We start from the raw sequence: 15460 nt of genomic DNA, 5'->3' as shown, positions 1-15460 counted from the left end.
AAGACAGAGAACTCCACTATGGTCACTGACAACAAAGCCTTCAAAGCCTCTGTATATCTCAATGTTCCCGCTGGTCAGCATGATGGGAAGCAGAAGGTCTCAATGAGAGTAAAGCTTCACTCAGGCCATGCATGATGCTGACTCAGCGCCACTGACCTGACCCGTGGACAGCACCCTATTCCACCCAAATCACTCCACACCTGCCCATGCTGTTTCCCACCATCCCTGTAGTCAGGTACCTCATTCACCTCATCCTCCTCCTTTTCATCCCTCAGGGATCCTCATCAGATAAGAGCTCCATGGCCTCAGCAGGCCCCACTGTCTGGCAAGAGCCTACACACAGAAGGCCTAGACTTCCTTCCTAAGATACCAGCAGCATTTCAGGCTGCAGAGCTTATGCAGAACAAGGCATTTTGCAGGTGTTCAAAATGTACATGGGAACTCGGGCTTCAGGGGCAGCTCAGAGCTCTGCACCCAGATCCAATGGAAACATCACAAAGGAAAATGTAGAGAACAAGAAAGACCACCAATGCCCTGCAACCTCTCAGACAGCCCTGTGCCTGCCATTTAAATAATCATTTCATTTCACAGCTGTTAGTACAAACCTACTCCCCGATATGTCTGAACAACAGACTCTTCTTGAAGGACAGCCTGCTCCACAGCACCAGCTTTCCACAGTGTACACAGTGGCCAGCCACCCTCCAACCCCTGCTACACCTCCCACCTGTCTCAGAAGGACCAGAACTTGATTCCCAGGCAGAACAATGCAGGGCTCAGGAGGCAGGGGACCTGGGCACCAGGTCTGGGAGGTTCAACAGCAAGGGAACATGTGCTCTGGCCAGGCAGGACAGCATGGGAAGCTGGGACAGGCAGGACAGCAAGAGCAGGACTTGTAGTTTCTGATGCAAGTGATGGCATGTTGTGAGGAAAGACACCATGGCTCAGGGCCCTGTGATCCAGGGTGACCCTCACAGCCTCAAGGCTTAAGGGGAAAGCCAGGCCTAAGACACTGGCCCTCTAAAGGCCACATGTCATCTGGAAGCTACCTGGGCACAGCCTGTGCTCAGCTGGCTTCAACTTTCTGTCAACTGCAACCACCACCACCACCACCCCCCACACACAGCTTCTCTGAATGAACTGACCCTTTCTCATGCTGGGTTCCAAGGCTCTCCGTGTTTTCCTGGGGCAGAGAGAAGTCTTAGGACCCTGCAGCTGACAAGGAAGAGCCAACAAGTGGCAGGACCCAGCAGGCCTGCTGAGGCAAAACGAACCTGGACACCTGAAATGCCACTGTACCTCCAATACAATCCCCTGGGAATCATCACAGCCTCCAAGAGCTAAATCCTTTTACCATCTGGCTTTAGATTTTATTATCTCAATTTAAAAGGAGACACAGTAGAAGAGCCCTATCTTCGAAATGTGGAGGAAAGCCCCAGAAAGAGCTTAGGGCACCAGGAACAAAACAAGAAGTATAAAGCAATTCCAGGTCAGAAACTCGCCCTGCAGAGTGCACAACTGTCTGGGCCACAGGAGGCGTCTCTCCTGGAAAGCTTCTCTTCCATGTTCCACCCTGCCACCACATCTGTTCAGGGTGTAGTACAAGCAGAGGGGACAGCCCCATCCCAGCCTGCCCAACTTAACCTGAATAAAATAGCCATGGCCTGTCTTTCTCCTCTTGAAGCCATCAGCACATCAGGGTGGCCACCAATGTCACGAGAACAGGCACCCAAACTTCACAAGGGGCAAAGAAGCAGATGGGCTGCCTCCCTGGGGCTCCCCTTGCTCTGCTTCCCACTGGGAGATGAGGGTTCCAGCCTGTACCACGCCTAACATATGAACACCCCTCTCCCTCTCCCAACACCAGTGAATGCCTGCTGTATGCACACACCAAGGCTCAGAAGACAAGGCCTACCTTTCAATCCCAAACAGCTAAAAGGACAGCACTTAAAGAAAGCCAACCAAACAGAAAGCAGCAAGCAACCAGTTCTACCACAGGAGAACAGGCTGACCTTTAAGGTGCCTGAGCCTGTGAGGAGCTGTCGACTAGCTCAAGAGGCCCTCAGTTCTGGGGCTCCTGGGTGTGGGGATGAGCCCATTACAGACAAGGGGCCTGAAGGTCCCTCCCTCACTATTTTGTGGGCTTGACAGGAAAAGCTCACAGTTAAGGACTCTTAACTTTAAGAAGAGAGAGCCCAAAAGAAAAGCAGGGGAAAGGGCCACAAGCACCCAGGAGTCGAACGTTTCTTTCCTCTTTTTCTGATTCTGAGCCTCAAAGAAAACCAAGCCAAGACCAGTGACAAAGGGCCAAGACACCTGACAGCTCACCCACCTTCCCAAGCACCAACAGAGCTCCTTGCACTAATCAACCCAAAGCCCTGGTAATTATGTACCATGAACACACAAATCAGGGTAACGACAGCATCCCGGCGGGTCAATTAGCTCCTTCCTTAGAAGGAGACCACGCACTCCCCCTTGCTGTCCTTCTAATTGGTCTCACACATCAGGGAAGCAGGTCCCCAAAACCTGACATCTGGCCAGGCTACAAATGTTTTGGGAAAATGTCCAGGTCAGCACTTGGAGGTTCTCCACTGACTCCTGGTGACGGGTCAGCAGTTTCAGGTGGTCACAGCTGCCAGGCTTCAGAGCTGACATAGACCTCCTGCTCTCCATCCCCCTACACCATCAACCTCCACACCCTCCTGGGTTCCCAGCAAGCCCCATGCACCTAACAGGTATGATGCCCACCAGCGGATCTGAAAAAAGGCCAGGCTCAGGCACAAAGGGACAGGGCCAGGAGCCAAACCACAGAGGTATCTTGGCCACAGGCAAATTGTTCTCTCTGTAAAGCAGAGACTTGACTACAAAGGGACCCGACGCTCGCTCCATGCCCTTTTTTTTTGAAAGAGAGAAGAGAGAATTTTAATATTTTTTTTTTAATTTTCGGCGGACACAACATCTTTGTTTGTATGTGGTGCTGAGGATTGAACCCAGGCTGCATGCATGCCAGGCGAGCACTCTACTGCTTGAGCCACATCCCCAGCCTTTTTTTTTTTTTTGAGAGAGAGAGAATTTTTTTTTTAATATTTATTTTTTTTAGCTTTTCTGCAGACACAACATCTTTATTTGTATGTGGTGCTGAGGATCGAACCCAGCATCGCACACATGCCAGGCAAGCGCGCTACCACTTGAGCCACATCCCCAGCCCCACTCCATGCCTATTTAATAAGGCTCTTCTCTCAATAAGAATCGCTAAATCAATTTTTTAAAAAGCCAAGCCACTGAAGATGCCTGCTCATCTCACTTTGTTGTGACTTGCTCCGAATCTGCTAGAACCTTCCAAAGCACATTACCCCAATTAAGCAATGAGACTCACATATGATGATTGAAATGTACAGCAGTTTTGAAGGGCAATTTGGCACGAGCTATCAATTTCAAATGTGCATATGTTTTGAACTAAAAATTCTGCTTTTAAGAATTCATCCAACCAACACAGCGCTGCTGATTGGGGAAAAACTGGAAACAACCTTACTGTCTCCTCAACAGAGGACTGAAGGTAATAAGAGTCCATTCATACTATGGAATCCTGGGTAGCTCCTCACTGCAGGCACCAAAATACAAAAACTAGGTGAAAAACAGATGCACAACAAAACAGAAAAAGCCCCACCTAAAAAGAAGAAATGCACAAACAGCAAGCTGCACCTTCGCATGCTTCTAGAAAGACAGATGAGAAAGTTATCAGGCATTACCTGGAAAGATGGACAGGGAAACTGTCCCTTCTACTGTTGTGTGATTGGCATCCGTGAACATTAGAACACAATGTCCCAGGGCTAGGAAGCTGGCAAGGACAGCCACCCCAGGATGAGCTCCCCTGGTGGAGGTGACGGATGAAGACCACGCCATACTACTCATTTTAGCCACTCACATTTGCCACATGACTGTTTTTGATTTTAGGCAATCATGCAAAATTGCCTTTCTGCAGCCGACGCCTGGACTCCACATTGCCACTACTCATCCAATGCCACTTCCACAGCACTAGTGCCCTAAGCCCCAAAGACCCAGACAGACTGAGGAAGCCTGGCACTAAAAGCCGCCCAGGAGGTTCAGGCTGCCATGGCCTTCAACAAGCTAAGGGACAGACTCCTTCCCAAAACAAGGCTGACTCTAAACAGCAGCTCCATCTTCTCTCCAGTCCAGTCCAAGTAATCCCCAAAGGCTTTCCAACATACAAATCAGCTTCTTCAAGGCCTCTCTTATACCCATTTTAAAGCTGCAGCACCGCAAGTCCTGACTTGCACATGCCCATGCAGGCAGCACCTCCCTCACGCTAGAGTATTCCCAGCACCCTAAGACTCCCTGTGCTCTCAAGAGAAATCTGGCCTGCTTCCGGTCACTACAGGTCAGCGTTGCCCTTTCTAACACTACAAGTAAATGCAGCCGTACAGTCCAAGCTGAAGTTCCTTCTATCAGCCAGAGGCTCACACATGCTTCTGCGCTCCTCACTGTTGGGTGGCCTTCCACTGTGTGGGCAGCCCATGGTACACTCTCCTCTCTCCTACCGACAGGCAGGACAAAGCTCCTAGGACATCCTTGTACAAGCCTTCGCGAAGTCATGCTTTCATTTCTTTTGGGTAAATATCTAAAAGTAAAATCACTGGGTCATGTTCTAATTGTAAAAATGCTGCCAAAACATTTCCAAAATGGTTGTACCATCTCCTAGTTCCAAAAGCAATGTTTACAAGGTCTGGTTGTTCCCCATCGCTACCGACAGCTGGGAGGGCCAGTGTTTCTATTTTTGGGCAGACTGTTGGGTACGTAGTGGTATTTCAACATGAGTAATTTGTATTCCCCTAATGACAAATGATGCTGAGCGTCTTCTCACTGTCCTTATTTACCATGCATATATCTTCTCATGTAAAGCATCTGTTCAAACTCTTTGGCCCTTTTTAATCTGGTCATCTTATAGATTCATAAGTATTATTTGTATGTTCTGGATACAAGTCTTCTGTTGGGTACACGTATTACAAATATTTTCTCCTAGTCCATGATCTGCTTTTTTTACTTTCTTGTGTGTTTTGAGAGGTTTTTAAATTTTAATGAAGTCTAATTTATCGAATTTTTTCATGTATAATTCATGCTCTGTATGTCCTAAGAACTCTTTGCCAAACACAGAAGTTCTAGCTTTAATGCATAGGTATGTGGCCCACTTTGAGTTAAATCCTGTGTTCAGTGTGAGGTGAGTGTTCAGGCTCACACCACAGACACACTATTGTTCTACAACCATTTGTTGAAAAGATTATTGTTCTCCCACAAAATTCTTTTTTTTTTTTTTTTTGAACCAGGGATGGAACCCATGGGCACCTAACCACTAAGCCACACCCCCAGTCCTTTTTTGTATTTTATTTAGAGACTGGTCTCACTGAGTTGCTTACGGCCTCACTAAGTTGCTGAAGCTGGCTTTGAACACACAATCCTCCTGCCTCAGCCTCCTCAGTCACTGTGATTACAGGTGTGCACCAGAGCCTGGCACCTCCCACTAAATTTTTTTTACAATTTCCACAAAAATCTACTGATACTGCATTCTAGAATTATTTCTGAATTTTCCACTCTGTTCCACTGAGTTACCAATACGATACTCTTTTAACACACTACATTTATAGCTAGCCTTGAAATTGGCCAATATAAGCCCTCTACCTTTTTTTGAAATTGTTACAGCTAGTCTAGGTCCTGAATGTTTTGATATGAATTTTAGAAATCAGTTTATTGAGACTGTGCTGAATACAAGGATTAATTCAAGAGAACTTCCATCTTAACAATATTGGCTCTTCTAATACAAACATGATCACTCCATGATGCTGTGGAACATATTTGGTCTTTCTCACTGTCTCCTGACTTAAGTTCCTAAAACCCTTGAAATCTCCAGAGGGATAATGGTCCTTTGTATGCTAATGAGACAGCTGGCCACGGGCTGCCCTAGGAAACTTCAGGATGAGGCACTTCACCAGAAAGAGCAAGGCAGGGGCTGGGGATGTGGCTCAAGTGGTAGCGCACTCGCCTGGCATGCGTGCGGCCCGGGTTCGATCCTCAGCACCACATACAAACAAAGATGTTGTGTCCGCCGAAAACTAAAAAATAAATATTAAAAAATTCTCTCTCTCTCTCTCTCTCTCTCCTCTCTCACTCTCTCTTAAAAAAAAAAAGAAAAAGAAAGAGCAAGGCAGGATGTCAAGCTGGCACTCACCCTCCACAAAGGAGAGAGCAGCAGGAGGTAGCTGGCCACAATGGTCAATGATGCCATCGATTATGCCTACAGAGGAAGGCCCCCCAAAAACCACAGAGCTTCCAGACAGCTGCACAACTGAAGGTTCCTTAGCCTTTTACCTGGGGGAATCTGACACTAACTCCAAGTAGACAGTGTCTGAACTGAACTGCAGCCACTCACTGGTGTCCATGGAGGACAGCTTGCTGTGTGGAAAACCACAGCTGGTATCGGAGTGCTGTGCTGAGAGCACAGGGAGTTTATTTTTTCCTCTTATGGTTTCTCTCCATTTCCCTATATTATTAGGTCATCTTTAATTACTGTCAGCTGCATCTTATGGGTTCCAGAGTGCAGATCTTAAACATTTTGTTAAATTTATCCCTAAGTATTTTACATGTAGATTGTTTGTTTTGCAGTGCTGAGGATGGAACCCTGGGCCTTCTACATGCTAGGCAAGTGCTCTACCACTGAGCTACAACCGCAGTGCCCCCCTCTACCCCTCACTCTTTTTTTTAAATACAGGGTCTTGCTACATTGCCTAGGCTGGCCTCAAAACTGTGATCCTCTTGCCTCAGCCTCTGGAGTAGCTGAGATTATAGGCATGCACCACTGGGTTCTGATGTTATTGTAAACAGTACAACACAAACAGTATTTCTAATGGTTTGCTGCTAGTACACAGAAATATAATCTATTTTTGTATATTGTTCCTGCATTCTATGACCCTCTTAACCTCTCTAATTGGTCCAGGTACTTTTTTGAGGGGCAGGAGTAATACAGGAGATTGAACCCAGGGGTGCTTTTACCTCTGAGCTGAACCTCCAGAGTTTTTGTTTGTATGTTTGTTTGTTTGAGAAATGGTCTCACTAAATTGCTGAGAATGGCCTTGAACTTGCAACCCTCCTGCCTCAGCCTCCCTCTGCCTGGCCCTAGATACTTTTTTATTCACTCCTCAAGACTTCTGACATAAATAATTATGTTGTCTCCAAATGGAGACAGTTTCATTTGTTCTATCCAGCTTGTCTAACCTTTTCTTTCTCTTACCTGATTGCACAACGAGGACATTCAGTACAATGACAGCTCTGCCTCGTCCCCATGTCAGGGCAGTGGTCAGTCTATCAATATTATATTCATTGTTGTTTTTCACAAATGGCTTTTATCTGCTTATGGAATTTCCCTTCTTTTCCTAGCTGGCTGAGAGTTTCAATCATAATTGTTAAATTTTCACAAATACTTCTGTTCATCTTGAAATGTGTCAATAGGATTTTTCTATTAAAATAATTTATTAATTAATCTTATTCAAATCATTTTCTAAAAAGTAGCACCCTTGGGTTCCTAGGATGGACTCCACTCTATCTTTCCTACCAGCCCGTCTCTACGATTCCATCAGGGCCCCAGGCAGTCCTTCCTGGTCACCACCGCCTCCAACTGTGCACTTTCCATACTTCAAGTCATTCCCTAGACAGACAGAGCTCTTGAAAGACCAAGTTCATCATGTTGCCACCCCACACTGTGCTGAATCCTTCAGTAAACTCTCAAAGCCCCTCAGGATGAGGATATCATGCTTACATGCTTCCTAGCACCAATGCTCTCCATCCCTGCTGGGTCACAGGTCCCTGTCACCCCATGCCACAGCATCACACACACATTGCCATTTCCTCCCTCCCTGGGACTCTCAGGAAGCCTAATCTGCACCTAGCCCATGTGATCCTGTGCACTGGATACATCCTCATATGACAGACACAGTACCTCAGCCCAAAGTGTCTTCCTCATGGTTTGTGCCAAAAGACCCACCCCAGCCAACTCATCCAACTCACCCAACCATCTCTCCTAATATCTCTGGGCTTTATTTATCTTACTTTATTTCATTTTATTATATTTTTGTAGTTGTAGATAGACAGCATGCCTTTATTTATTTTTATGTGGTGCTAAGGATTGACAACCCCAGTGCCTCACACATGCAAGGCAAGCACTGTCACTGAGCTACAGCCCCAGTCCCAGCCCTGGCCTTCTCAGACATAAAAAATCCCAAACTGGGAAGGTGATCACTGTCACATTATAGAGAACTTGATGTTAAGCCAGAGTCTAAAGCCACACATCCCCTGACAATCTCAGGAAAGCCAGACCTCAGTTCTCAGAAGAGCACCCACACTGATAGTACCTGCTTTCAGCACCAGAAGCACACAGACCCCAGAGGGCTCAAGACCCCTAGAGAGACTCATCAAGGACATGGCAGGCACTTGACAGGGGAGAGCTGCTGCCTGCCCCCTCAACCCACCCCAGAAATGGCAGAAACTGGGACAAAAGAATCCTTGCACCCTGGTCAGTCAGACCCCTGGTATTAATGAAAAAGTCTGTATAGGAGGGCAAATGGCCCAAGGACAGGCTGCAAAGGGTACCCACAAGGCTCGGAGAGGAAAGTCAGATCACCAAGGGGGTAGTGCCACCTAGTGGTGGCTGGAACCCATAGAGCCAGCGACAAACACGCCCCAAAATCATGGCAGAGCCTCAGCCTAAATGTCAGAGACCAAAACCCACTCCCACACAGTCTTCCTCAGTGACAGCTGGCTGACCATCTCAGGTCCCTGGATGGATTTCAAGTGGTGGGTCCCTAAACTGGTACTGAGTCGTGTGTCTTTGCACAAATGTGTAAACATGCAAATATGCAACTGCTCCTGCAAAGACCCCAAGTCAGAGCACTGGGCTTCAACTGTTCCCTGCTCCCCTGGTGCCCATTCCCGACACCAGCTTCAATCTCAGGAAGTACAAAGCTCTGCCGAATCACCCACCCTACAAAGAAAGCCCTAATTACTGCCCAAAACCTGCTTCCCCAGAAAAGAAAAAAAGCCAAAATCCTCATCATGGCAGTTCTCAAGGTCACCCCAATATTAAGTCCAGCCTTTGGGGATGCTGACCTACTAGGTCTGAGCTTAGCCCAGGAATCTACTTTCTCCAAACTCCAGATGATTTTTTTTTTTTTAACACAGGGTCTCACTATGCTGCCCAGGCTGGCCTCAAACTCAGGGGTTCAAGAGATCCTGCTGCCTTAGCCTCTCGAGTAATAGACTACAGGTATTCATCACCACATCCAGTTTAAGTGGAGAAATTATTCTCTTCTTTTTTGGTGCTGAGGATCAATCCCAACACCTCATGCATGCTAACGGCACCTTTCTGACACTGAATTGCACCCCAGGGCCCAAGCTCTAGGTGACTCTGATGAAGGGCCTCATCTAATGCAGCTGATCTGTATGCCAGACCTACAGGACAAGCATAACCATGGCCCTCAAATCACCTGAGCTCAAAGCCTGCCCCAAGAAGGTGGGTGCTCAGACAGCTGGGTGGCAGTGGGGGGGTGGGGGGGGGCAGGAATGTAAGCAAGTAGCACAGAGGCTTCCAAGATACCAGGCCCCCACAACAGCCCAAAGAGAACCAGGCACAACACATGAAGCAGGAGAAAGACCTGCCCTTCACAGATGTCCCCCAGCAAGGGAACCTCAGGAGCCCAAGGGTCCACCACAGTAAGGATGGCACCCCTCTGCCTTCCAAAAGGACAGTAACACCTTGAGGCATGTCCTAGGGATGCGATTTGGCTCTACTTCACAAGCACTGAGTGGAAGAAATACTGTGCTCATTTTCAGCCATGATAAGAGGGGCCTAGAGTGGTGTGGCCCCTGGTAAGGGTCTCACTAGCTAAGGGGCAAAGGTCAGATCCACTTGCCCTAGATGGGGACACACAGTGCCCGCAGTGCCCACTCCTTCTTCCTGCCCAGCCCCAGGATGGCAACAGGCACCACCGCCAGGGACTTGGGACAATAGGAAGAACAACACACATAGCATGTGGCCTCCCAAGAACCAGCCCGCCCTCATGCCAGCCACAAAACAGGGTCCCCAGACAGAAGGGATGGGTCCAAATGGTTCAAGGAGCAGCTGGACATTCCAACCTGGACAGAGAAGTTGGTGCCATTCTGGTCAGAATGGCAGCCAGACACATCAGTTCTACGTATCTGACTGATGCTAGAAGCTGCTGGCAGACCTCTCCAACAGAGCCAATCAGGCACAAGGGGCTTCTTATCTCCCTTACAAGAAATGTAAGAAATGGAGATGTGTCGGGTGATCAGAGAAGCTCCAAGACCCATTTGGATACCTAGCAAGTTCAGAGAACAGGAGGAAACAAACAGCATCAGCCCTGCTGGGCCAGCTCTCCATGAGCCCAGATTCTGCAGGTGGAGTTCAAGAGGAAACAGCAGCCTGGTCTGTCCTCTGTGACTTCTCAAGACAAAAAGAAAATCAAGAGGCATTGTCAAGGAACAGAACTGAAGCCAACATTGCCAATCAGAAGGTGGCAGATTCCAGAGCCAGCAGTCGATGTATAATTATAGTAAGTCTCAGTCCTCACTTTCCCAGAGCAGCAGGAAAGACACCAGGAAACTGCAAGTTTTACAATCCCCTGAGCAAATAAAACAAACGGCTCCTTAAACTTCACAGGCCTGTGTTCTGGGGTCCAATGACTCATTCAAAAGGATCAATCCACACTCTCCCTGAGACTTAGAACACATCGGGAACTGAGAAGGGGGAGCTGGACCAAGGCTGGGAGGCAATCAATCTGCAGAGGGCCACAGCAGCTAACAGGCAGAGGACCACAAAGCCAGTGCTGTATCAGATGAGCAGTGGTACCCAGAAAGACGGGACAGAAGACAGATGGGACTGGTAACAGGAACAGCTCTGCCCTTTGTATGTGTCAGAACATGATGGCCAGCAGCTCCAACATGCAGCCCATTCTGAATCCCTCCACCCACCCACTGGCAATGAGCTTGGCACAGACAAGTTACAGAGGCTGCTCCAGGGGCCCGAGTAGGACAACATCCACTATCATGGCTTAACCCTAAATCCAGTTCATCCCCAACCTCTCAGGTTACAATCACACAAAAGAAATTATTTCTCCCAAAGCAATTACTTCCTGGGCATGTACAGAGTCCTCTAACAAAGTCTGACAATGCAAGGCAATCGGACAGTTGCCCCTGCTCTGCTCAAGGACATCTGGTTTTCAATGAAGGCATTACTGAGACTTAGACAAGAAGAGTCCATCAGTTCCCTTGCCCTACCACTGTGAAATGCCTCACTAAACACAGGCAGGGTGAGTCCAAAGCTCCTACCCCTATTTGGAAAGGACTCTGAACAAAGAGGCAGGGCTGCCTTGTCAATACAGAAGCCAACTACCCAGAGAGGTAGGGATGGGGGACAGCGCCCACCTACCTGAGGTCTAAGCCCATGGTGTGGTCCAGATTCTCCCAGCTTTGCAGCTTCACCAGCAGCCTCTGAAAAACAGTATAGGCAGGTCTCCTATCACCATGTGTCAGACAACTGGCACAAAAACACTATGACACAGACACTAAGCCCCCAATCTTAGGGAAGAATCTGCCCCTTATCTCTGAGCTCAGATGTGTGGCTGCTCCAAGGATGCACCAAAGCAATCAGGCTATTATTCCCAGCTGTTGAAGCTATGCGGCATACAGCTCATTCCTTCCTGGACCTGTATATCCAAGTGTGAATCCAGCAAGCTACAAGGAACATGAGGGTGCAAAGGTTTTGCAGTCTCTTGTGCCCAGGGTGCAGATCTGGGCAGCTGAACCCTAAGGACTCACCTCTCCCCTCTCCCAAGTACCTCTCAGGATGCCAAGCCCCAGACAGATGGACTCAGTCTAACAGACAAATTTTCCCCAATCCTATGGCAGACTAGGACCAGCAAGCCCCAAGAGAATGGGCCTGTTCAATGCTGGCCCAAAGCCCAGAAAGTTGCCCTTCTGGAATTGAAGCAATTGAAGGAAGAACCACTTGGATTTGACCTCCTGTCACCTCCTCCCATAACCAGCTGAGTGCTACTACAAACCATTCATTCGAGTATTTCCAGATCTCCTCTATGTACCAAGCACATGCTTGGTTATTAACTTTCCTACAGCCAGTGCTGGTCAAGTTACTATGCACCAGGCCCTGCTCTGAAGACTTGACATGAGGCAGACACTGTCACTATTCCTCACTCTGCAGATGAAGAGACAAACAGGTTAAGGAACTGGCCCAGAGTCAAAGAGCCAGCAAGCATCCACAGAAGGACTTCAAACTACAAGCAATGTAATTCTAAACCCCGAAATCTTAAAACAATTTCAAAAATAACTATGTCCGGAGAAAAAAGAGAAGAGCAATTGGCTGACAGTTGTCTTTCCAATACACTCCTACAGAAGCTACCTCTGAGGAGGAGCTGCCCTGGAAGGCCCCACTGATGGCAAACAGCCGCAGCAGCTGCTCAGAGGGCTCCATGGCCCCAAATGGCTCTGAGCTGTCTTGAAGCTCCAAAAAAGGACAAAGAGTGCTCCCCAGGTCAGGAAGTAGCCAGTGTAATTCAGGGCGGCCAAAGATGGTTAAGATGGTTGGAACAGTGGCTTGGAGCATGTCAGACAAACCAGGGTAGAACAGCAACAGAGTGACTCAGGAGAAGCAGTAAAAAGGACAAAAACTCCAAGCAGGAGCCAGGAATCCTTAGCTCTGGTCCAAACTCACTGGACACTGACCCTCCATTTCCTCCTCCAACCACAAGGTGACTTTCCAATACTGTACAGCAATGGCATTTTCCCACACAGCGTCACTGGTAAGTTACAATGACAGATCAGAAGAAAACACCCAGCATGGCTCTCCATCACGTCCTCACATGTAGGCACCGTGTGCCATTTCCTTGCTGGCACACCCTCTGTGCCAGTCCTCTATAGCCTTGAGTTAAACTGCATAAACTCAGTGGCTTCAACATAGTTTCCTACAATACTTAAGCCTAAAATCCCACTTAGTTCTCACTGAGCTAAAATTCATGTGTGGGCCAGCTGCATTCCTTCTAGGGGCTCCCAAGAGAATCCATCTATTGTCTTTTCCAGCTTCTAGGGCTGCCCACACCTGTTGCCTTTACCCTCACAGCTGGCAATGGCAGGCAGGTCTTCCTCTCCTACTTCCTTAGACCATGCAGCCCACCTGACAACCAGGATCCTCCCCCACTGCAGGCCAGCTGATTAGCAGATTCAACCTTGTCACATGCATTCATAGGTTCTGGAATTAGGACATGGACCCCTTGAGGGCCATTGTTCTTCCTACCACACTGCCATGACAATAAGTACATTACAGGTAACCAGCTATTGCACAAGATGGAAATGGCCAGAGTCCTCTGGAGAGGGCTAAGGACAGTCCCATAGGCATGGCTTGCCCACTTGAACCCTTACCTCCTTCTCCAGTTCTAAGTCAACCAGAGTTTCCTGCATCTTCTCCTGGCGGCCCAGCCTCCTCTGAAGTCCCTCCAGCTCCTCTGTGAGCAGCCCGTTGGTCTCCCTCATCTCCCTGCAAGGCCAGAAACTGTCACTCCCACAGCCACATATACAGGGGACAAACCCACCCCATGAACCCCAGTCGCATCTGGAAGCAGCTGGGCCTCATCCCAGCTCCTCACCGCAGGTGTGCATTGTCTTCCCGCAGCCGCTTTAGCTCCCGCTCCATCCTGGGAAGCCGCAGCAGCTCAGACTTCATGCTCCGCACCACGGCAGCATCCTGCTCCTGCAGACACAGTTTCTGCTCCAGGTCCTGACAGAGGCAGGCAGAGAGGAAGAAAGGAAAGAAGAGTGAGCAGCCAGGGGACACCTAGGAAACGCAAGTCTCAGCTAAGTGAGAAGCCAGTCTGAAAAGGCACATGTGGTGGCTTCCGCCTGCAGGACACTCTGGAGAGAAGAGAAAGATGGGGCAGTGAGATAGCAGTGGTCCTCAGGGGGAGGAGGAAAAGCAAGTGGTGCTCGGAGGGCTGCAAGACACTACAATGGGGGACACATGTCAGGGTGCATCTGTTCAGAATGTGGCCCCCAAGGGTGAACTCCAGTGTAGCCTGTGGAGTAGGTGATGAGGAGTCAATGCGGCTTAGTCAACTGTGGTAATGATCCACTTTGAAGCGGGTGCTAACTGTGGGGAGATGATGGTGGGAGACAAGGGGTCTGGAAATCCTCTTATATTCTCTTCCATTTGGCTGTGAACCTAAAACTTTTCTAAAAAATAAAGTCTACTCATAGGAACCACAAAGTTCCTCTGCTAAATTATAACAGTACCAGAACCTCGGCAATCTCCCTGGATTAGGCCCCAACCCCAGATCCCTCCTGAGATTGCACCTGATGTGATTCTGGCTGTGTCCTCTTCAGCCACCTCTAGCCCTGCCCATTTGTGCCAGCATCCATCCACACCACATAAATGCATCCATCCATCTGGTTCCTCCCAGACTTATTTATCCAGAAGGAACCACTGGCACACCTGGACCAAAGACACTCAACAAGGACATAACGTTCTCATTACATGAAGTCACTTCTGCACCAGCAGCACTCCTGCAGCAACTGAGTCCATTTCAACTGCAAGAACAGACTTCTTTGCAACGTCTGTCACCTTAGGACTCAACAGAAGCACACTGGCATTTAGTGACAATCACCAAACAGGCTGAGTACAAACAATATCCAAATTGGTCTATCAATAAGTGCCACTAAAGCCAAGCACAGCGGTGCATGCCTATAATCCCAGCCGCTCACGAGGCTAAGGCAGGATGACTGCAAGTTCAAAGCCAGCCTCAGCAATTTAGTGAGGTGCTAAGCAACTCAGTAAGACCCTGTCTCTAAATAAAATACAAAATAGGGCAGGGGATGTGGCTCAGTGGTCAAGTGCCTGAGTTCAATCCCTCCTACACCGACAAAAAAAATAATAATAAGTGTCACAGAGTCCAGCTCTGTAAGGGGCTAAGTCAAGAGGCAGAGGCAGAGTGACACAGAATACAAATCAGGCAAGCAAAGACTGAGAGGTGGGCTAAGGGTCATAGAGGGAAGGACAAGGTTCAGGAGAAGCTAACCAAGAAGGTGAGTTGTGGGGGGCAAGTGGGGGTGCCAAGCAGGCTGGCAGCCAAGGAGAGCAGGAGCAAAGCGCACAACCTGCCCAAGCAGGCACAGTGGAAAGCTGTAGGGAGCCATGGCCACGGGTCTCCTGAAGGGCCTGGTTGTTACTCCAAAGGCAACAAGAGGCCATGGAAGGGATCTCAAGGCATCATCTTTCTGGCAACACCCTCCACAGTGAAACATGTGGCCTGAGCTCCCATCAGATGGACCTGGCCTGGGGACCCATTTCAGTGACTCTCCAGTATGTGACTATGGGCAG

General features: G+C 48.6%; 1 protein-coding gene across 34 annotated transcripts in view; it reads right to left on the bottom strand.

The window, feature by feature from the left end:
* Positions 1-15460, bottom strand: part of LOC120890490 (mitotic spindle assembly checkpoint protein MAD1-like) — a 301557-nt gene that overhangs the window by 274057 nt on the left and 12040 nt on the right. For all 34 annotated transcript variants that reach the window (XM_078028330.1, XM_078028331.1, XM_078028334.1 and 31 more), the window contains 3 exons: positions 13734-13864; positions 13510-13624; positions 11507-11568 (listed from right to left, as the gene is read on the bottom strand). In XM_078028330.1, coding sequence (XP_077884456.1) covers positions 11507-11568; positions 13510-13624; positions 13734-13864 — 308 coding nt within the window. The remainder of the gene's footprint in view (positions 1-11506; positions 11569-13509; positions 13625-13733; positions 13865-15460) is intronic.

The sequence above is a fragment of the Ictidomys tridecemlineatus genome, chromosome 12, assembly GCF_052094955.1.
Source record: "Ictidomys tridecemlineatus isolate mIctTri1 chromosome 12, mIctTri1.hap1, whole genome shotgun sequence".
Taxonomy (NCBI): Eukaryota; Metazoa; Chordata; class Mammalia; order Rodentia; family Sciuridae; genus Ictidomys; species Ictidomys tridecemlineatus.
This window is presented reverse-complemented; position numbering and strand designations above follow the sequence as displayed.